Source organism: Pezoporus wallicus, unplaced genomic scaffold (assembly GCF_028554395.1).
Source record: "Pezoporus wallicus isolate ANWC-B61680 ecotype Strahan unplaced genomic scaffold, APGP_CSIRO_Pwel_v1 contig_6401, whole genome shotgun sequence".
In the NCBI taxonomy this organism is placed as follows: domain Eukaryota; kingdom Metazoa; phylum Chordata; class Aves; order Psittaciformes; family Psittacidae; genus Pezoporus; species Pezoporus wallicus.
In genome coordinates this window covers 1,622,993-1,643,170 of record NW_026638608.1, presented here as the reverse complement: position 1 = coordinate 1,643,170, position 20,178 = coordinate 1,622,993, and the positions used below count along the sequence as shown (strand labels likewise).

The window sequence follows — 20,178 nt, the reverse complement described above, 5'->3', positions numbered from 1 at the left end:
GGCGGGGGTGAGCTGTTCAACTGCGGCTCTCCCAGGGAGTGCATGCTGCTCTGTTCCTGTCTCCCAGCTCCTTTCCTTACTTCACCCAGCCTCAAGGCACCTCTTACACTCCTTCACCTCACGTTGCTCACGGAGCAGGAGCTCTGTTTTCCTTCCTTTCTCTTAGAGGCTACAAAGCAGAATTGTGTGTGAGAGCATTAGGACATGAAGCATCACATGATGCAGTTTAATGCTGCAAGTCACTGGGCTGTCTTCGGGCTGTTTTCCCTAAGTGTTACTGCTGGGTTTTAAATCTGTAGTGGACAAGGGGTAATCTTCAATGAAACTCCAGCCCTGAGCTACACGAAGCGGACGCCTCCAGTACCTGTTGCAATAACGTTAGCAAATAAAGGTTTTGAATGACTGTTTCTGCAGGCTGCATTTTTCAAGGTGAGGGTGCAAAGTGGTAATTCCCACGCGGTATTTTAATTATGTATTAAAACCCCAGCACCGGCTGCCCGGGCTCCACCTGTGTGCTCTGAGGCCCTGATACGTGCTTTACCCCGGTGGCCCCCCGGCAGCGCCGTGTTCTTGCTGTGGGAGGGGCCGTGTTCAGAACGGCGGTGCTGGGAAGGGTTGTGATGCACACGTTTACGTCTGTTTCCTTCCACAGAGCGGCCTCGGGTGAACCCAGCCTCGGGCACGGGCAGCACCGGGACCGGGTGACCGCGGGGGCCGCTCCCCGCTGCGGGGCCGCACCGCCATGGCGGCCTCGCCCCGCCTTCCTGCTTCCTCCCCATTGGTCCGCCGCGGCGGTAGCAACAGCGACAAATATACCCTGCCGCCCGCTGATTGGCTGCCGCCCGCCGTCGAGCCATAGCAACAGCGGCGCGGGGGCGCGGCGCCTCAGAGGGGCGACCGTTGGCGGCCCGCGCGCGCCTCGCCTGAGGGAGCGGCGGGGCTGAGCGGGACAGGGCTCGCCGTGAGCCGCGGAGCTGGCCCTGCCCGCCGCCGCCGACCGGGACCGCGACCCCAGCTGCGCCGTGTGACACCCGTTTACGGGCCATTGCCCCGTGGTGGGTCAGAGCTGCATCTCTGCGGCCCGTAGTGCAAGGAGAGCAAGACCCTGTCATGCGCCAAGTGAAGCAGCAGCCCCCCAGCAAAGTTCACACTGGATCTTGATAGATTTTTGTGTGAGATCCCAAAAAAAGGTACTTAATTTTTCACCCCTAACGATGTGACGTATCACTGGGATTACTGTGATTTACCTGGTCACTGCTGTGTAATACATGCGGATTACATTGCCCTGCTGTTAAGGACTGATGTATTGGAGTAAAGAGGAATTACGTCTCTTAAAATGAGATGTAGTTTCAGTTTCCTTCAAATACTTAGTGCTGTTCCCTGACAGGGAAGATGATAAAGGTGAGATCAACACAAATTGCACAGAAATTTTAGGTAGCCATCCTTCAAAATTAAACATTTTTTCAGAAAACAACTCACACTAGGAAATGCAAGTATTTGGGTTTGGAGGTGACCGACCCTTGTTGTGTGACTTAACAGTACCTGGAGTCCTAAGTCTGTGTGATTTTCTTTACTTGTTTTGACCTCTTAGTTGAAAAGAAGAGGCTGAATTTACCAGAACTCCTAAGTTAGGAGTGCTAGATTGGCAAGTTTCTTTCCCAAACTTAAATCTGAAAAAGGCTTTGCACCTAAAGCAGAATTAAAGCTTCTTCTTTTACACTTAATGAATTTAATTTCTGAATTTGGCACAGTTGTTCTCTGGAGGACAGCTGAATTTTCTAGGTCAATTCCCAGATGAAATAACTTCTTTTCTGGAAATGTATGTTAGGTGATTCAAAGTTTGATATGTGAAAGCCAGAACATTAAACCCAGGGCAACCATTTCCAGAGAAGCTGCAGCTGCCCCATCCCTGGCAGTGTTCAAGGCCAGGCTGGACACAGGGCCTTGGAGCAACCTGCTCTAGTGGAAGGTGTCCCTGCCTGTGGCAGGGGTTGGAACTGGATGAGCTTTAAGGTCCTTCCAACCCAAACTATAAATGTGACTTTTATCATGAGATCTCTTCGAGTGATGTAAAGTCAAGTGGTTGCAGTACAGTATGTTTTGGCCAGCTAGCATCTTTGCTTCGTGCCACCTGGATATTCAATCTGCACAAATCACTTCTGAGCACTAATGGCATTTGGACAAGAATTTGTGAGCTGTGCCTACAGATGATGGTGAGTTACAGATAGAGCTGAGCAGAGTTCAGGGGCAGGCTGCTGCCTGCCCACCTATGAGTTGGAATGGACAGGGATGCATAGCCATGCAGCAGAGAAAGAGATCAGGTGGACCTCTGCTGAATGCCAGTGATGCTTAGGATTTGGCCTTCTCTGCCTGTGCTAGTCTATGAAGACAGTGTAGTGGAGTTGTTTATATTGTATTCACATTGGGCTAGCATTTGAATTGTTCAGTTTGTGTCTTGCCTTGTTCTTTTTTCCTGGGTGTGATTTGCATCCCCATCATGTTCTGGTGTCCCTGTCCTACCATATGTAGCAAGCTCTGGGTGTGTTTATGTTGCTCTTCCTTGGAGCTGTATTTAGAAGCACTCTGAGCACGTGGCTGACCTGCCCTGAGCTGAATGTGCTCTGCGTGCTGTTGTCGAATGACAATGTCTTCCTCAACATGGCATGGCCTATCAAAGGAAAGAAATTTGCCCTAAATAGAAAAAAGTCATTTTTATCTTAAAATGCATATAAGTGCCCAAAGAACAATGCTTATATGTGTGAATTGATCACAGAAGGGATGGAAATCTAGGAGCACTTTCAGCAGTTCTATTACTTGGCTGTCCCGGAGGTGAGAAGGACGCTTTCCCAATAGGCAGGCATCAGAACTTTTCAGCACTGCTGCCTAGAGGTGGCTTTCCTCTTGGCATTTTGACAGACAGCCCGAAGACTGGCAAGGTCAGAGACTGAGCTGTTCTAGCCTATCAGTAGTAAGAAGTGTGTTGTAGAAATGGCTGAACTAATCCACTACAGCACTAGTGATGATTAATGGCATGAGAAGCAGTTTCCCTGCTCTAAGTCCCCTTGGTGATTCCTCTGGCTATCACAGAACTAATGGGCATATCTTGAGAACCACTCAGGACAAACGTTAGGAGATCCATCTTCAAGGCCAGTATTTTCTGGCAGTCTCCTGTTCTGGATGCTTGGCTCAACTTGCTTGGGGCCTCGTTTTCAAAGGAAATAAGCACTTACACAGCAACTCAAGTAGGGCACCCAGAATAAGAGGCTGCTTTTGAAACTGTTGGTAGAAGCATTTTGTTTTATCTCTGTACTTCATTAGTCTTATCCCCAAAGTCTTTCATGTCATGTTCTACAGTGAAAGGTCATTGTTTCAGATCAATCGTCTTCAGTGGGATTTAATTCAGTTCTAAGCCAAAATAATCCACTTTAGTAAAGTTTGCAGAGCAGTAAAAATTCACTTGTTAAGACAGGCCTGGGCTTATTTTAAAAGTGGCTGCTGATGCTGAGTCCTTAATTGTGTTTGCCGAGCATGAGGTGTCTTTGGGTTGGTTCTGGAAATGGTGGACATCTGAATTCTGATCTAGCTTGTTTTTTTTTTTAATTTTGTTTTGTGGTTTGTTGGTTTTCTTTTTAGTTTTTTTTTTTTAACATTTTCTTAGCATAGTTTGTGTTTTTTTCCTCTTTCATGTAGAGCTTTTTTCAGCATGGTGCAATGGTGACAGCTTCTGATAAACAGGCTTTTTCATGTTTTCCTGTTTATGCTTGTGAATTCTAGTTACTTTACTTTTGTTATATAAAGAATAAATCCACATCCTTCTATCTGGCCAGGACCAGTACATGCTGTGGTCTGAGGCAGCTTATTAAGAGTTAAAGCTGCTTCCAGTTAGCTACCGTGTTCTGGCCACTTAAAGAACCCCCACAACCAAGCATGCTTCACAGCCTCCTGTGCATATCCCTGAATCATTCTGGCAAGTAAAATCACTGCCATGATCTTTTATTCTGACATAGTGCAGCTTCTTCTCTGGTCTCTGAAATGAGCAAACACTTGAAAATGGCACATTTTGCCAGAGAGTTCTGAGGATTTTTCAACTCAGACCTGCACAGGATTTTGAACATATAAAAGGCTACTGTGTGTGAATTCTGAGTGGTGTTAGGAATACTGCAGTGATTCCAGAGAGGTTTCAGTATACAGACCTAACCTTTCCCAGGAGGGAGCAAGAGCTTCACAGGTTTTGTACCAATCATTGCCCTTTTGTTTTCCCGTGTTAGTGAAAAGATAAACAATGTGCTTTACCACAACTCACAGCATGAACCCTACTGCTTTTCAGCAGTGCTTGGGCAAAGTAATCTTTCTACTGTCATTCTAGGTTTTTCCTTTGAGTTATGAGGGAGTTTCTGTGAGGATGATTCAAGATTAACATGAAATTGAAATATGACAAATGGTAGAATATTTTCACACACTGTGACAACCTAGAGGGTTCTGTTGCTTGTTAAACTGTGGTATATGGTTTGGCTAGAAATATATCATTGAAATGATAGTCCCTTGTGGTTTAGGAAAGAATCCTCACGCTTTCAGCTACACCCACTCCTATCTTGTGCTCTGATCTTGTCATTGGTTACACCTTTCCTCCCTGATGCACTTACCTCACTTTACTGGAGGATGTCCTGCCAGGGTTCTAACAATAAAAATCATAGGTAGTCCTAAGCCTGTGAAAAAATCTGACCTTGCAGTGCTGCCTGGGTGTTCTGTCTCATGTAAGTGCCAGTCACAGTATTTCCAAGATCAGATGCCCACAAACTCTGTCTCTGCCATACTCATGTCTCCTTTGCTGTGATGTGGAAGCCAGTTAACCTCCCCATCAGTTGGTAGTTGTTCCTGTTCTCTCTCTGTTTCCCATCGTCTTGTCCCCAAGACTTTTATCATTTAGCAGTTCCCTAAATAAAACATTACCATGCTGCAGAAAGGAGAGGGAAGATCATTTTCTCCAGGGATGAGGAGGATATTAGTGGCAGGGACTTTGTAGTACCACTGCTTTGGTTCCATGAGTCTCAGGAAGAGTGCTGCAAATAATGCACGTTCCCTACTGCTACCAGAACAATCAAAGGGGAGGCTTTCCGCTGTGGCGGAAAGGCTGAGGATGGCTGGGGTGGTTTCTTGGCCGTGTTTCCTCTTCATCAGTGTACCTTCTAGCTCTGTCTCCTCAGCTAAACATCTGCACTGTCAAGGGGATGCCATCTGAGAGTGCTTTGGTGTCCCCAGTGCCCCGGTGTGGAGTTGAACAGTGAACGGGAATGGCATTCCAGCAGGGAGCTATTTGTGGAACATTGGTGCTGTCCAATAATCAGATATGCCTGTGGAGCAGAGCCACTGCCTTAGGTCATGGTGCAATTTTCAGTACCAGAAATTTCTCCCTCTACAAATTCTTGCTGGGTGTGGTTGCTTTGCCAACAGCTCCCAGTCCTGCCTCATGAGAACAGGATCTCTGAGCTCCTGCCTGGGCTGTGTGGGGCATCGCAGAGCTCTGTAACATCATGCTTGGTGTCTGGCATCTGTCAGGGCAGCCATGGTTAGGTAGTGTCTTGCACTCGTTTAGCACTCTATTAAAAGGTATGCCGACATTTTCATTTCCATTGCCTTTCCATTTTTATTTTTAAGATGTGGTATCTCAACTTATAAATATTATAGCAGATTAAACCTCATTGTGTGAGCTCTAATTTGGTTTTATTTGTACCTCTACAGATCCATGGAGCCACTGTTATGGCTGACGATGCAGAGCATGAGGTGCTGTACGCACAGGAGGATAGAGGTACTCCCCCACATACTGTGTGTGTATGAAATGCTGTCTCTTTACTACAGTCAGACTGTAGAAATGCTGCGTACAAGATTGCACTTTTCCTTGCAACTGTGTATAGCCATGACTCCGATTTTAGTGCAGTGAGGTTGTGTATCACCTTGTGGCTGCAAGGTTAAGAACTTCTGAGATGCTTTAGACTGAGAAATAGCCGTTAGAGAGAAAGCATTTAATGAGAATGTTTCTGCTGGTGTACCTATATCCACATGTATTTGGCAGATTAATGCAGATTGTCTGGTGAGTGGGTTTCCCTTGGGAGTCTGAAACTGCTGTATGAGACTAGAAAGCTTTTGGTAAACCCCATGAATTTTCAGAACTGCTGGAACACTTTGCAGACTGAGTAATCTCTACTAAGAAGTGATTACAACTGCAAAGTTTGCAAGATGGAGAAGCATATTAGGTATTTTGGATTGGCCCACCTCTATTCTATGCTATTCTTGCATAAGTGTTAGATATATTAAAATCTGTATTTTTACATTTAAATGCACCTTTTCAAGAACATGCTTCTGCTGCCCATTGATAAAACTTTATCCTTAGGTAAAATCAATGCAAGTTTTGCATTGATAATGATAACAAATTAGGCTGATACATGGGTTCCATTCCGTTAAGGTTTTATTAGTCACTGTCTTCTCCTAGAAACAGTGACAGTAAAATCCTGTAGGGAAAGAAGTGGCCTTCAGCTTGCTGGTACCTACCTGCAGCCGTGTGCTTAGCAGTGCTGCACAGATCTGCTTCCTGAACGTGCTGGCATTCAGTTTCTATCTCTCCACGTCATTTTTACCCTTCATGCTTTATTACATAGAGTTACTATTTATTCTTATTTGTCATAATATTTATGTCCTTTAAAACTATCTGCAATATTCATACAATCCCTTCTAAAACTAACTGCAGCTTTTATTTTAAATGACATGAGGGCTTAACACATAAAAGCCAGCAATGCTAGAGTTAAGGCCAAAAACTTTGGGCTGACACAGTGGATGGGATTTACTGGATTGCAGCAGTGCAAGAGTGCTGAGGGTGAACGGAGTAATCTCATGAGTGGCAGCAGCCTTGGTCCCCTGCCTCTGGTGCATGCTAACATGCTTGCTTCCCTCTGCTTTGGGGGTGACCACAGAGGTGAGCTTTACTGGATAGGGGTGCTGTGGTCAGCAGCTCTGATATGCCGTTGGATGGGGAGTCAGTCTGTCGCTCGTTGCACAGCAACTCCCGTATGTGCAGTGATGTTTCGGCGCTGGCTGTTGGTTGAATAGGAAAAGTTAGTCTATGTGTTATTGTAAGAGATGAGTAACTCGTGTTTCTGGAGTCATTTGTGCGGTGCCTTCCCTTTGAGATAATTTCTATGCAAGGCTGGTAGGCTGCCGGTTTATGAAAGAGGAGCCCGACGGTTACAAATTAAAACACGTAGTAAGATTTAATCGAGTTGCATCTCCTAGGCAAGGAATTAGGATTGCTCCGCGCCTGCCACCCCCACAGCCGGGAGCGTTCCAAGGCGGCTGGGACACGACACGCGTTCATCGCCCCGGGCTGAGACACGGCCCGGCCCCTCTCCGCAGTGCCCGCGCCCACCGCCCACCTCCACCTTTGCAGCAGTAGAATGCAGCACTCGCAGCGCGCATGCGCCTCCCCCCAGCCGGCGCCCCGGCATGGCTATTTATAGCAAGTGACGTCACCTAGAAATAGAGCGCGGGGGAGCGGCGCCCCCTCCCCTCCCCTGCAGTCCCCTCGGCTCCGCCCCCTCCTTGCCTTCCCAGCGCGCAGGCGCAGGCGGTGGCAGCAGCGCGAGGCTCGGAGCCGGGCGGAGAGGCGCGAGCCGCACACGCCGCGGAGGGCACGCAGCGAGCCCGGCGGCCGCTGAGGGAGCGAGAGGCGGCGGCTCCGTGCAGGCTCCCGGCTCGGCTCGCACCATCCGCGCGTACCGAGGCGCTCATCCCCGCCGCTCCCCTCCCTTCCTCTCTCTCTGAGGGGCGCAGAGTGCCCAGCCCGGCAGCCACCACGGAAGCGGCTATGGGGGACCGAGAGCAGCTGCTGCAGCGGGCCCGCCTGGCCGAGCAGGCGGAGAGATACGACGACATGGCCTCGGCCATGAAGTCGGTGAGTGGGGCTGGTAGCGTGGCGGCTGCGGGTCATACCCGGGGAGGAGTGTGTAGGGTGGGTAGTGGCGGGGGAGGGAGGGGAAGGAAGTCCGGGCTGGTCCGAGGCGGAGTTGGGTCCCGGGGAGGATGCGAGCCGCCAGGTCCCACCCGTCGCCGTGAAGAAAGGAGGGCGGGAGCAAGAGCCGGACCTTCCCGGCGGGACACCTCGCCGCCGTGTGGGGCGGTGCCCGTTACCACCTGCCTCGGGAAGAGACGAGGCAAACAGCAGCCAGTCCAAACTGGACCCAGGTCCCATTGTAAAATGTGTCTGCCTCCCGCATTGCCTCCATTCCCTCCTAACGGCTCTGTGCCGCGCTCCCGCGGCCGCTCCTGCCCTGGGGGTGTGGCTGTCCCCATGCCCTCCTCTCGCTTCTCTCCCCACCGCCGCCAATCCGGCGCGCAGTGCAGCGGTTTGAATACTGCCCGCCTCTGCTCGTCGCGGCGGGAACGTGGTCGATTCTTTCTCCGACCCCTGCTCAACATGGGGCCCGTCCTGGCGCCCGGTTCCCCCTCCCCCGGTGGGGATGTCGGGTTTGACCTTGGGGTGCGTCTTCGCTTCTGAGGTAGCCCAGGACATGCCAGCTGCTGGGGGTGTCTGGGGAAACCGCGCAGGGCAAGAGGAGCCCCCCTCCTTTTCTAGACGTTTCTTTTGCCTTGCGATAAAAGGCACGAGTAAAGGCCTCACCCATAAACATCAGCACTCTGACTCAAAAGATAGTGGTTGCATACGAGTATAAAAGCTACCCAGCACACGGAGAGTGTTTCCCAAGCTTTAACGTTGTCCTTTTGCTTCTTTGTAGGGTAACAGATTGTCAGTGCATTCTGTACCCAGTTGAGTACTGACATGTGTTTAAGCAATAAGCTACAGTTGCAATTCAGCTCTTTTCATACCTAAGCAATGAAAATTACTTTTACTGATCTGTCTGTACTGATACATAATAAACTTGCAGAATGATCAAACTTACTATGTCTAGTCCCTTCTTTAAAACCAAAGCATTCGCGTAACCTCATCTTTTAAGAGTAATGTTAATGCCGGTAAATGCTTAGCGTTGTCTTTGCTGTATCTGATTACAGTTGGTTTGTTCTCGCTGATCTGTCCTTTGTGAACATCAAAGGCCCCAAGAGGAATTGTTCCCCTGGAGAGTACACCTGTTTAAAGATGAGATGATCTTAGTTTGGAAGAGCAGTTTCAGATGGAGTTCACATTTTTGTTGTACCAGTCGATTTGTTCAGGGGCTGTAATGAATGTCCCATCCCTTAAATGAGGGCAGTAAAAAGACACTTATTTTGCTCTCTTGCTCACTCTTGCTATTGTGTTATTAGAAATACTGCAACTGCCCAGTTCTAAAGCAGCAATGCTTCTGAGTGTCTCAGTAGCAGAGGCACTAGACAAATTCTTGATACGTATAATGCAGTAGTAACAGCTCTATTAATCTCAAATATGTCAATAGCTAGTTCTAAAAGGTGGAGCAAAAAAACCACCAAAATCTGCTGCTGCTGTAGAAGACTATTTGTAGCTGTAGATAGTTCAGCAGTATTTGGAAAAATAAAAAGCTATGGTGTATGTATGATGCTCTGAACAGATGTGAAGCAGGGTACAGTTGCTATGTTTCAGGAAAAATGTAAATAAAGTACACGTAACTAGTGTGTATGTCCAGTTCTCTTTAAACTGTCCTAATTACCCTGCAGTTTTCACTCATCCTGAATCACAGCATTCTTCTCTGTAACGCTACTTCTGCTCTCAGGTTGTATGATGATGAGCTTGAGGATTTATGAAACATTGTGTTATAGATACTTTAAATACAAAAGGTAAATCTGAATTTAAAAAGCAACAGGTTTTGCAGTGTTCCTACCCTGTTGCAGGTCTGTAATGCAGCATCTGTTGGTTACTTGGCTTTCACAGGTATTCCTTCTAACATGGTGATTTCCAGAGCACTTCAATGTCTGCAGTTGATTTTGGCTGAGCATAAGCTCCTATGAAACCTTATTATGTGGCTAGCTGCTCTCAAACAGCTAGTGTTTCCTTCTATGTCAGTGATTGTAAGTAACAGGTACTAAGAGACTGCTTTATCCATATAGAATCATATTTAAGTAATCTTCTTGCACTCCAGAGACGTTAGACTTCCTTCAACAGGAAATCAGTGTTCTAACTTGGATATCTATTCTCAGTGCAGAATATCTTGATTTGAAGAGTTTATATTTTTTGAAAATATAAAGATCTCTGAAGATAACAGCTGATGGTTTTTAAAGGTGCTATGTGACAGTAGTGTGCGTGTGTTCAGTGGAAACAGAAATGTGAATTTCAGTTTTAGGTATTTATCACTACAGTTCTACAGAATGCAATATAGCCACAGCCTGATAGTTACTCCTAAAACATAAAGTAACAAAAACTATTCTAGCAAAAGGATATTTTCATGACTTTTGGGGCTGCCACCAAAGGAAAAAAAAAGTATGACAGGACTGCCATTTCAGCTGTCAGCATGAAGCTGGAGAAACACTGATTTTTTTCAGTCCTATCAGTTAAAAAAAAAAAAAAGCCAGATGCAGCAGCAGTTGCAGCTTAAGTAAGGAAACTACTGCTCAAGAATACAATTTTTTTTATTGCTGTTAAACTGTTTTCTTGGAAGAATTCTGGTATTTTGGCTTATCATGCGTAGACAGGAGAGGAAAAATGAAATAGATAAAATAATAGCAAATAAAATTTTACATAAATGTGCTTGTATGAAATAGCATTCTTCCAAAGGGTGTGGCATTGTCATTACATTAAATGCTGCTCCAGGATTCCAGCTGTTTGGAATAACCCTACACGGTAGGTACAGAATTGCTTCTTCACACTGGGAAAGATAATGCTCTTAGTGTAAACGTTAACGGTTCTCACTTGAGAGTGCAGCATTGAGTACCTTTTGGTTTAGATCATTCCAGAAATAGTTAAACATCTTAGCTGTATGAACCCTTAGTCTTTCAGGCAGTGTTAATTCTGATACGTAGTGCTTAGGACCTCTATTAATTTATTGCTTTTCTAGTATAGCTAGTAGAGAGTCATTTACACTTTAAAATTGGTAAGATTAATTGAGTTATGAGAGGTATAATTTTAAAATTAATCATACTATTCTCTGTGAAATAAATTCAGGTCTTAGAAGGATCTAAAGTTTTTTAAGTAAAACATCATGAGGTTCTAGTTTAATACGTAGGCTTTACCTATGCATGTAAGTGGGCTCAAAAGTTTGGGATGTTCCATATTTTCAGTATTTTGTCACCAAGTTTTCCTTCACATCAGTGTCTGGTTTTGGGTTAATGAAGTACTTACGTGTAGGAGGGAGGAATGAGATGTCTTTAATGTAAAGGATATCCTTCCCTGCTATGAGATTACTTCCTTATTGTGGTTTTATTCAGTAAATCTAGCTATGAACTTCCAGTGCTTGGTATTAAACAGTGAAGCCACGTGATGCAAGATACTGATCTGCTTTAAATTCATTAGCCTGCTTTATTTGTTCAGAAATTATGGCTGTATAACTTTATATCAGGAGACTTTAAGTAATTAAACCTGACTTTATACTGGCTCAGGTACAGTCATTTTTGAAGCAGCTTGCTAATAACTGGCTCTAGCTGTGACTCACATGCTCTGGCTAATGAAACATAAATATAATCACATACATTCAGTTGACCTGGGTCAAATTCTACTGTGTAATCCAACAGTGCATCATTGATCTGCTGACCATTGTGGAACCTTCACTTTGGTGTGTTTTCTTTGTGTAACTTGGTTTGGTATGGTCTATGTGGGAATGCACACATGCAAGTAATTTCTGAGCTGATGCAGGACTGCCATGCTCATCTGCATGTGTAGTTAGGAATTCCAGGTTGTAATCGTGGTTCCTTTTATATACACCCATTTTTCTCCCAGTAAACTGTGAAAGAATGTGCATGAAGCAGAGGAGGAGACACCTGAAAGTATTCTAGAAATAAATGTTTTGGACTGTATTCTGGTTACAAAAAAGCAGACTGTCAGTCTGAATGAAAAGTTCCTGCAGATCATAGCCTGTGTGTTAGATTGCATCATCTGGCTCAGGACAGAAAGTAACCCCAAACTTAGGGTGTGTGAGAGAGGTTTCTTTGCATAAGGAAATTATAGAGTAACACCTGAGTAAGTAAATACTATTTTGGAAGTCATACTACAAATGGCTTTTCATCTTTAAGTGCTTCTGGTTTCCCTTAGAGCCATTATAAAAAAGTGTGTCTACATCTAACATGTTAAAGAGATTAAAAGTATAAATTATAGCAGTCCCGAGATCTTTTCTGTTATGGAAAGGCTGTAGGTAGAATGGAATATAGGAAGAAAAAACCCTCATTCAGCATTTCAGGTTTTCTTTTTCTATGCATCTTATCCAAATGTGAAGAGAAATATGTCTGTTTGTGTCTACTTTGCTCATGTATTATAAATAGATAAACCAGTAGATAGCTCCGTAAAGGTCACATGCTATTCTTTGAATCTGGGTCCTTGTAGTATACACCAGAGAGGTAGGTAAGATTTTTACCGATATCTACACAGAGCAACAAATTTTTAGCTAGGATAGGAATAATTTGCACTTGAGTTGATGGTAGTTGCTGATTCTCCAGGAGAGACTGATAACTTCTGTTACATTTTAAAGCTAGTAGACATCCCCTAAGGATGTTGAATTAGCTTCTCTGTTAATGTTTCCTCTCTTAAGGAGCAGTTTCAAGGTAAGTTTAAGTCAGTTTTGGGAATTAAATGACACAGCAGTCTAATAATGACCTGGAATAGTCTCTTAATTAAGTCTTAATCTTGTCTCTTGGATACTTTATTGTTTTGATTAAGAAGTCAACATTCTTTTCCCACGTATTAACAACTGTTATTCGGTTTGTCCTGAGGTGGCTTTTCCCCAGGCTGTTTCTGTTGTGCTTTACATGAATGAATCTTAAGTATTCCCTGCTACTTCTCAATCTTGCTGTGTCAGGTTAAGTTCTGTTAGTCTAGTGCTTATTGAGAGTTTTAGCAAACTTAGCCTAAGCTGATGCAACAGCAAAGCCTTAACTGGCTTGTCTAATTACAGCATGAAGATGCTTCCAAAAGTTACGCTGCATTTTAAAGATTGTACTGTAGATGTACTTATAATATGAAATGTTGAGTAAAAACCAGACAAAATTGCCAGAGTTGATGCTAGACTTTAAAAAATCTCCCTCTGTTAGTGTGACCTTCAGAAATTTCTGCAGGTACGCTGTTTATCAACACTTGCATTGGATATTGGTTGCGATTAGGGAAGGTCAAAGGCATTTTGGGTGCAGGTTATCTGCAATTGCAATGGCTCCTGTGCAAATGGGCGTTATAAAACAGCTTTTTCAGGGTAGGTGTTACGATGCTTTTTCTGCAATTAAAAATTAATACCACTAGAAGAGAGAAAATAGAAAAAAAAACCTAGAAAACTCTTTCAAGACTACTGATAACTCGAGGAAGATTGTAATTTGTCTTGTGACAAACTGGATGAAATTAGAAATTTTCGCAAAGCAAGTGCTGTCTTCTGACAGACTGTAGGGAATAAAAAGCTCTTATCTGAGCCTCTGCATCTTGAGGGAGTTAGAATCTTTACTAGAGATGATGATATAGGTGGGTTGTAGTAGAGGCTGTTGAGGGAGGGAGTGTTTGGAGGATGATTGGAAGCTGTGAAGAAGATGGTGGGGATGTTATTGGAGTTGATTGCTGGGCATTTCACTCGCTGTAGATAATCTGGAATTGCATTGGGCCAGGCAGAGCAGTGTCCAGGAGTGGGCTCCTAACATGTGGGGAAAAGGCATTGGGAGATTGTCGTGGTTTAAACCCAGTCAGGTAACTTGTTCACTCACTCCCAGTGAGTGGTGCCGAGCTGACAACATGACTGCTACTGCTGAACCCAGGACAGAGCTAAAACTAACTGACTTAGAATGTTTTAAGAACAAAACCTAAATTTGAAAGTAAGCTCCGTATTGTAACAGTTGTAATGCATGTAAGTTATGTTTCAGACTTGGAAAGATGCACATTTATTGGGTGGTTCACTGGATACATCTGTTTCAGAATAGTATAAATATTTGTGACTTGATTATTTGCAGTATTTATTTGGTTGTGAACATTCTGATGCCTGTCAAGGCATGTAAGCATGTGCATTTTAAAAGAAATAATGATTTTATCAGTGTCTTGAGCAAGGACAAGTTTACTTTCATACCAAAGTACATATCCTTAGAATTCTAGTGGCTGCTTTTAATGCAGTTAATGCAGTATTTGTAAAATAATGGAGTTACATTTTTTGTCCTAATTCATAGAATCACGGAATGATTTGGTTTGGAGAGGACCTTAAAATCATCCAGTTCCAACCCCCCCTGTCATGGGCAGGGACACCTCACACTAAACCATCTCGACCAAGGCCTCGTCCAACCTGGCCTTGAACACTGCCAGGGATGGAGCATTCACAGCCTCCCTGGGCAACCCATTCCAGTGCCTCACCACCCTAACAGGAAAGAATTTCCTCCTTATATCCAATCTAAACTTCCCCTTGTCCTATCACTACAGTCCCTAATGAAGAGTCCCTCCCCAGCATCCCTATAGGCCCCCTTCAGATACTGGAAGACTGCTGTGAGGTCTCCACACAGCCTTCTCCAGGCTAAACAGCCCCAACTTTCTCAGCCTGTCTTCATATGGGAGGTGTTCCAGTCCCCTGATCATCCTCGTGGCCTCCTCTGGATTTGTTCCAACAGTTCCATGTCATTTTTATGTTGAGGACCCCAGAACCGTAAATTCCAAATCTAGTAACACGTTGGTAAATTTGCAAAAGCAGAACAACTAAGTGACTATAGGGCTAGTAGTTTTTATTCTCTAAATTAGCATGTCAAGTGAAATATGCCCAAATACAGTTTTAGAAGTATTATCTTTCCTCTGTCTTAGTTTTTTGTAGTAGGAATCTGGAGTTGATCATGGCTCTTACCAATTTCCTATTTTGTTTTTATGCAGTTTTTTTCATGTGCTATCCCTGAAATGCGTCTGCAGCCACCGGCTACTAGAAATGATACCTTTTGTATTACACTGTGTAATTGCTCACTAAGTGACTGAAAGATACTATGAAACACTAATTCCATTTGTACTATGCAGAGCTTAATCATAGTGACAGCAGCGTTTCCATCTCTGGTGTCAAAAGAAAGCAAGCAGCAGGGAAAAGAAATGCAAGAACTCCATCAGTTTCCAGTGTCTGCGCTGTGTTCCAGGTTCATAAAACTGGTATTCTAGGTACATTTAAATTCATTGCTAAGTGTGTAGTCTACAGAATTATAGCAGACTTGCTAAAAAAACCTGAGTCTTCCTTCTGTGAATGCTTCTTCATCACACAAGGCTGAATCACTTTTATTCAGTGAATGTGATTTGAAGTGTCTTCTAAATACATGTTCTATTACAACAGAACTGTGGGGTTTTCACTCTTAAGCCTTGACTGCAGAAACAGTCTTAAACTTTTGTTACAAATTGACTCCTTTCTAGAAGGAATTTTGGGATCTAGAAGAAATTTAGAATCCAGTATTTGATGATGGAAGTATTGAAAGAAATTTACATGCTCTTCTCTAAGACAAACCCTTTAAATTTTATTTTTGTCTGTATTTTCAGGTGACTGAGCTGAATGAGCCTCTCTCAAATGAGGATAGAAACCTGCTGTCTGTAGCCTACAAGAATGTAGTTGGAGCTAGACGATCTTCCTGGCGTGTCATCAGCAGCATAGAGCAGAAGACTATGGCAGATGGGAATGAGAAGAAGCTGGAGAAGGTTAAAGCCTATAGGGAGAAGATAGAAAAGGAGCTGGAAACAGTCTGCAATGATGTTTTGGCTCTCCTAGATAAATACTTGATCAAGAACTGCAATGACTTCCAGTATGAGAGCAAGGTCTTTTATCTGAAAATGAAAGGGGATTACTACCGCTATTTGGCAGAAGTTGCTGCTGGAGAGAAGAAGAACAGTGTTGTGGAAGCCTCAGAAGCTGCCTATAAAGAGGCTTTTGAAATCAGCAAAGAGCACATGCAGCCTACTCACCCAATTAGGCTTGGGCTTGCGCTCAATTTCTCGGTCTTCTACTACGAAATCCAGAATGCTCCTGAGCAGGCCTGCCTTTTAGCCAAACAAGCCTTTGATGATGCCATAGCAGAGCTGGACACACTAAATGAGGATTCCTACAAGGACTCCACTCTCATCATGCAGTTACTTCGAGATAACCTCACTCTCTGGACGAGTGATCAGCAAGATGAAGAAGCAGGAGAGGGCAATAATTAAAAAGCTTTCCTCCGATCCCTCTTTCATCCACTTCGCCATCCCCATCACCACCAATATTTCCTTGCCACAGTCACACTAAATATCTAGTGCTAAGCATATCTGTATTGTACAGCTGTTCAGATCTGCTGTCCACATTGAGAAGCAGTTTCAGATGAGTCTCCATGGGCACTGATGGATTGATTGGTTTATTGGCCCTATTATCTTAGTTGCACTTGAGCAGTGCAGAAAGATGCATAATAAATGAGGCATTTTCAGTTTGCCTGTTGATAGGAAAATATGGGAAAGAAGAATGGAAAGCGATCGAAGATAATTGGATTCCAGTTAATTATTTTTCCATTTGAAATGAGCTGACAGTTCTGTTAAGCAGTATATTTTGTGCATGCAGAGTAAATTAGCCACCCCCAATTTTTTTCAGTCAATGAGAACAGTGAAGCTGATGTGAAATGACAGCCCTGTTCATCAGTTTAAAATAAATTGTTTGAAATGTGAGGTTTCAGTAGCAATTTTTGTTTTGCCTCTAACGTATGTGCACAGTTTCTTTCAATGCAGTGCATCTACCTGAGAGTTTTGATACTTGTAACCTCTTGCAGTTGTTTTGAAGAACCATGAATTTATTTTTTGTAAACTCTTCGGCTGTTTTGTTGTCTCTGTATTCTGACAACACTCTGTCAATATTAGCCCATGTTAAGATGGATGACTGAGATGCCAGACTTCTAAATTAAATGTTTTGAAATTAAATGAATAAAATAAAATGCTGCTTTGGGGACGTTATCTCTACATAAGCTGTCCTGTCTTTTGTTCAGAGCAGATACTGAGTTAGTGAACACGTCACTGGTGAGTTAAAACATTTTTAATCAAAAGTTTAACAAGAATTTGTGTCATATGCTAAAACCCAAACAAAACAGTATGTTGAAAAGAAGGGAAAAAAAGCCAAAACACCCACAAAACCCCAAAACACCCACAGCCATCTAGAATGTGATACTGCTCACCTGTGCTCAAGGGGAGATTCCAGAGGTGGTACATTTAGTAATTTGCTTGGTAGAGAAGCTGTGATGCAAGTCTGCTCAGGAGCTGAAATGTTGTAAGGGACATTATTCATCATATCAGTGCAGAGACTTGTATTTGCTCCTGTCCTTTTGACTTCCAAACTTTCTGAAGTGCTAACCGCATCATGTCACATTTACACATGAAAATCCCAATTACGTCCATGGATACCCGCTTCAAACAGAAGCAGTATTTGCTCTTAAAGAAAGCCTCTATTTTAGCAAACTTCAGTCTAGTCCCTAAAACTTCTGTTGTTTTGTTTTCTTTTTTTCCTTTTTTTTCTCTCCCAGCAGTTAGTATATTTGTATATTTATTGGTTCTGTACACACTTCTGTAATGGAATGTCAGGAAAAGTTAGCTATTACATGTCACTGTATGCAGACTGCTGCTGGCACCTGAGCTAGCTCAGAGGTCATATAAGTTCTCATTTGTCTAAGTCTACTTTGATTTGTGTGGTAAATGTTACTGGTCTAAATACCCACAACAACTAATCATGCTTTTTAAAGCAGTTCACTAGTTATTTTTAAGTATCTGTAGGATTAGAATTTTTAATGGTAGATACATGTATTTATGTATTTTATCTTTTACTTAATACTGACTTTATTACAGCAGTAAAGTTGGTGACAATTGAAAGACAAATGCCACATCTGAAAAAGATGAAAATACAGATACTTGGTGGTGTACTATTGTATAATCTTGAGGTGTTTGACCTCTGAAAGTAGTTTGAAGTGTGTACTTAATGTAAATTAGTACTATCTGCCAGTGCCTGTTCTGGAAGTCATTTTTTCTTACTTCTATTTCATCAGGCAATATTAAAGTCCTCGGTTTTTTAGTTCCCCTTTTTGCAAGTAAGTTTTGCAAGAGTCTTTTGGTCAGTAATACCTGTTTGAGCTTTAGCCTTCTAGATCTTAGAGCTTCCTTTCGTTCCCCTCAGATCTGCTTACCTGCCCCTGTGGACCTAAGGTAGAAGTTGGCAATAAGACTGCTTTTTTATGTTGCAACACTCTGGCTGGTTAATAATTAGTATTATTTATTTTATTCATTTTTATAGAAGTACCACTATCTGTTAATTCAAAAATTAAGGAGTCCTTTCTCATTTTAGGTACTGTCTTGTGCAGACCCTTTGTCACAAATGTATGAGCACTCTGTGGTCTGCAAGTGAATCAGCAGGTCTCTGACATCTCTGGACTAGGCAGTTGAAGAGTAGCTGTTGACCTGGTGCATAACATCCACAATGGAGACCAAAGGTATTCTGTAGAACGGTGCAGTTGCTACGTGCCTTAATAATTTCTGGGTTTATAAAGTATGCAGATCAGGTGGTTGTGGTTATCTGTATTGCCATTAAACTGGGAAAATAAATCTTTGTGGGGTATCATAAAGTATGAAATTTTGCTTTGAAATAGCTTTCTGACTATGCTGGAAGGGTGGATTCCCTTCTCCCAAGCAGTATCAGTGTTATAGCCATAAGTATCAACAGATAAAAGATAGCTGCATATTAGGAAGCTGTGTGAAAATTTGCAGCTCCTTCATCGTCTCTTGTTGAATCACAAGAGGATGTTGCACATTCTCTTATTGGCTGAAGGCATTCTGACAATTTGTGAATGTAGAGGCCCTCACGATCCTGGAGGTGATGGAAAATTAGTAATGCTAACTGGGGTGCTGCATACCAGACATTATATGCTTGCTCTGCCTCCAAGCTACCTAGGCCTTGGGCCAGGATCTAATAGCATGAGTAGACGTGGTTGGAAAGTAGCAGCTGTCTTCTAAGAATTACAGATCTTGTGCCAGGATCTTCCGAGGAACTATCCCAAAGAACTAGGAATAGCAGGAGTTCCCTGATTCAATGTCCTGACATAAAACTCACCAAAATGACAAAATCTGTCAGTGAACCCCATCAAATGTAAGCAGCTTATTATCAAGTGCTCCTGGCAAAGTAGAATCTGGTGAACAGGAAAAGATTCAAGTTTTTCTAGATTGTCTCCCTCTGAAACATGGGAGAGTTGAAATTCATCATGAAGAACAGCTGACAGGTTGTTTTCTGTCAAGTGGTGGTATGTGTGCGCTGGGCTGCCTGTGGACTTAAGATGGTTCAAGCTGCAGTCTCAGTATACCTGAGTGTAGATCAAGTTCATTTGAGGGTGATGAGCTTAAGGTAGGTGAGTGAAATTATTGGGTGTATTCAAGTAACTGTGTGCACAAGGTCACAATCCCAGAATTAGTTCTGGCTTCCTTAAAACGGCGTGAATGACTATTTAGGTGTACCCTTATTTTATGTGATCTGCCTTATAGCTTTGTAGCAGTGGATGCTTTCCTGAGCATCTGCTCAGGAAAACAATAAATAAGGTGAGTTATTTAGCTGAATCTTCAAGTAATCTGTACCTTCTTTCTCAGGAAGTTAATTAAATATAAATGTTTTTTTTTTTTGCTCTGGGTGGTCTGTGGCATAAAAAGCATTTCTGTCCTTGCTAGAGGTTCATAAACCAAATGTTGATAGGCACAGTTGCTCTGCATATGTTGATGCCTACTAATTTAGTGAGTCTCAGGAAGTCCTCTAAGCCAAATTCTTTCACCAGCTCTTGCCACCAGCAGTATATTGGTTTTCAGTCTGAGGGCAGATACTTCTCCCATGTTCTTCAGTTGTCAGTGGATGATCCATGGCACAGAAAGCATGTTTTGTGATTGCTTTTTGGTGTCAGTAGAGCAAGAAGAAGAAGAAACGCTGCAGTGCAATCCATGTTCTTGCTTCCACTTAAGACGCTTTTTCATTTCCTGGGCCCTGGGATTGCTAGATGCTTTTTTGTAATCCTTATTGTAGGGATGATCTGGGGGAAACTAAAGCAGATGAACACCACATGTTG

The 20,178-nt window shown here is 43.3% G+C and overlaps 1 protein-coding gene across 2 annotated transcripts; it reads left to right on the top strand.

Annotated features, from left to right (window-relative positions):
• The first annotated feature begins 5,495 nt into the window (after nucleotides 1–5,495).
• YWHAH (tyrosine 3-monooxygenase/tryptophan 5-monooxygenase activation protein eta) lies at nucleotides 5,496–17,058 on the top strand. Of its 2 annotated transcripts, XM_057411442.1 has the most exons (3): nucleotides 5,496–5,607; nucleotides 5,740–5,806; nucleotides 15,620–17,058. In XM_057411442.1, the coding sequence occupies exons 2-3, from the start codon at nucleotides 5,744–5,746 to the stop codon at nucleotides 16,274–16,276; spliced, it is 720 nt and encodes a 239-aa protein (XP_057267425.1). In that variant the 5' UTR covers nucleotides 5,496–5,607; nucleotides 5,740–5,743; the 3' UTR covers nucleotides 16,277–17,058. The 2 variants fall into 2 exon arrangements, with proteins under 2 accessions (XP_057267425.1, XP_057267424.1); XM_057411441.1 differs by lacking the exons at nucleotides 5,496–5,607; nucleotides 5,740–5,806 and adding an exon at nucleotides 7,581–7,942.
• Nucleotides 17,059–20,178: the final 3,120 nt, after the last annotated feature.

Excerpts from the sequence above, each read along its gene's own strand:
- YWHAH (XM_057411441.1), top strand. The coding sequence starts at position 7,856 with ATGGGGGACCGAGAGCAGCTGCTGCAGCGGGCCCGCCTGGCCGAGCAG. Across the intron at positions 7,943-15,619 it reads TGGCCTCGGCCATGAAGTCG|GTGACTGAGCTGAATGAGCC; the intron begins GTGAGTGGGGCT and ends CTGTATTTTCAG.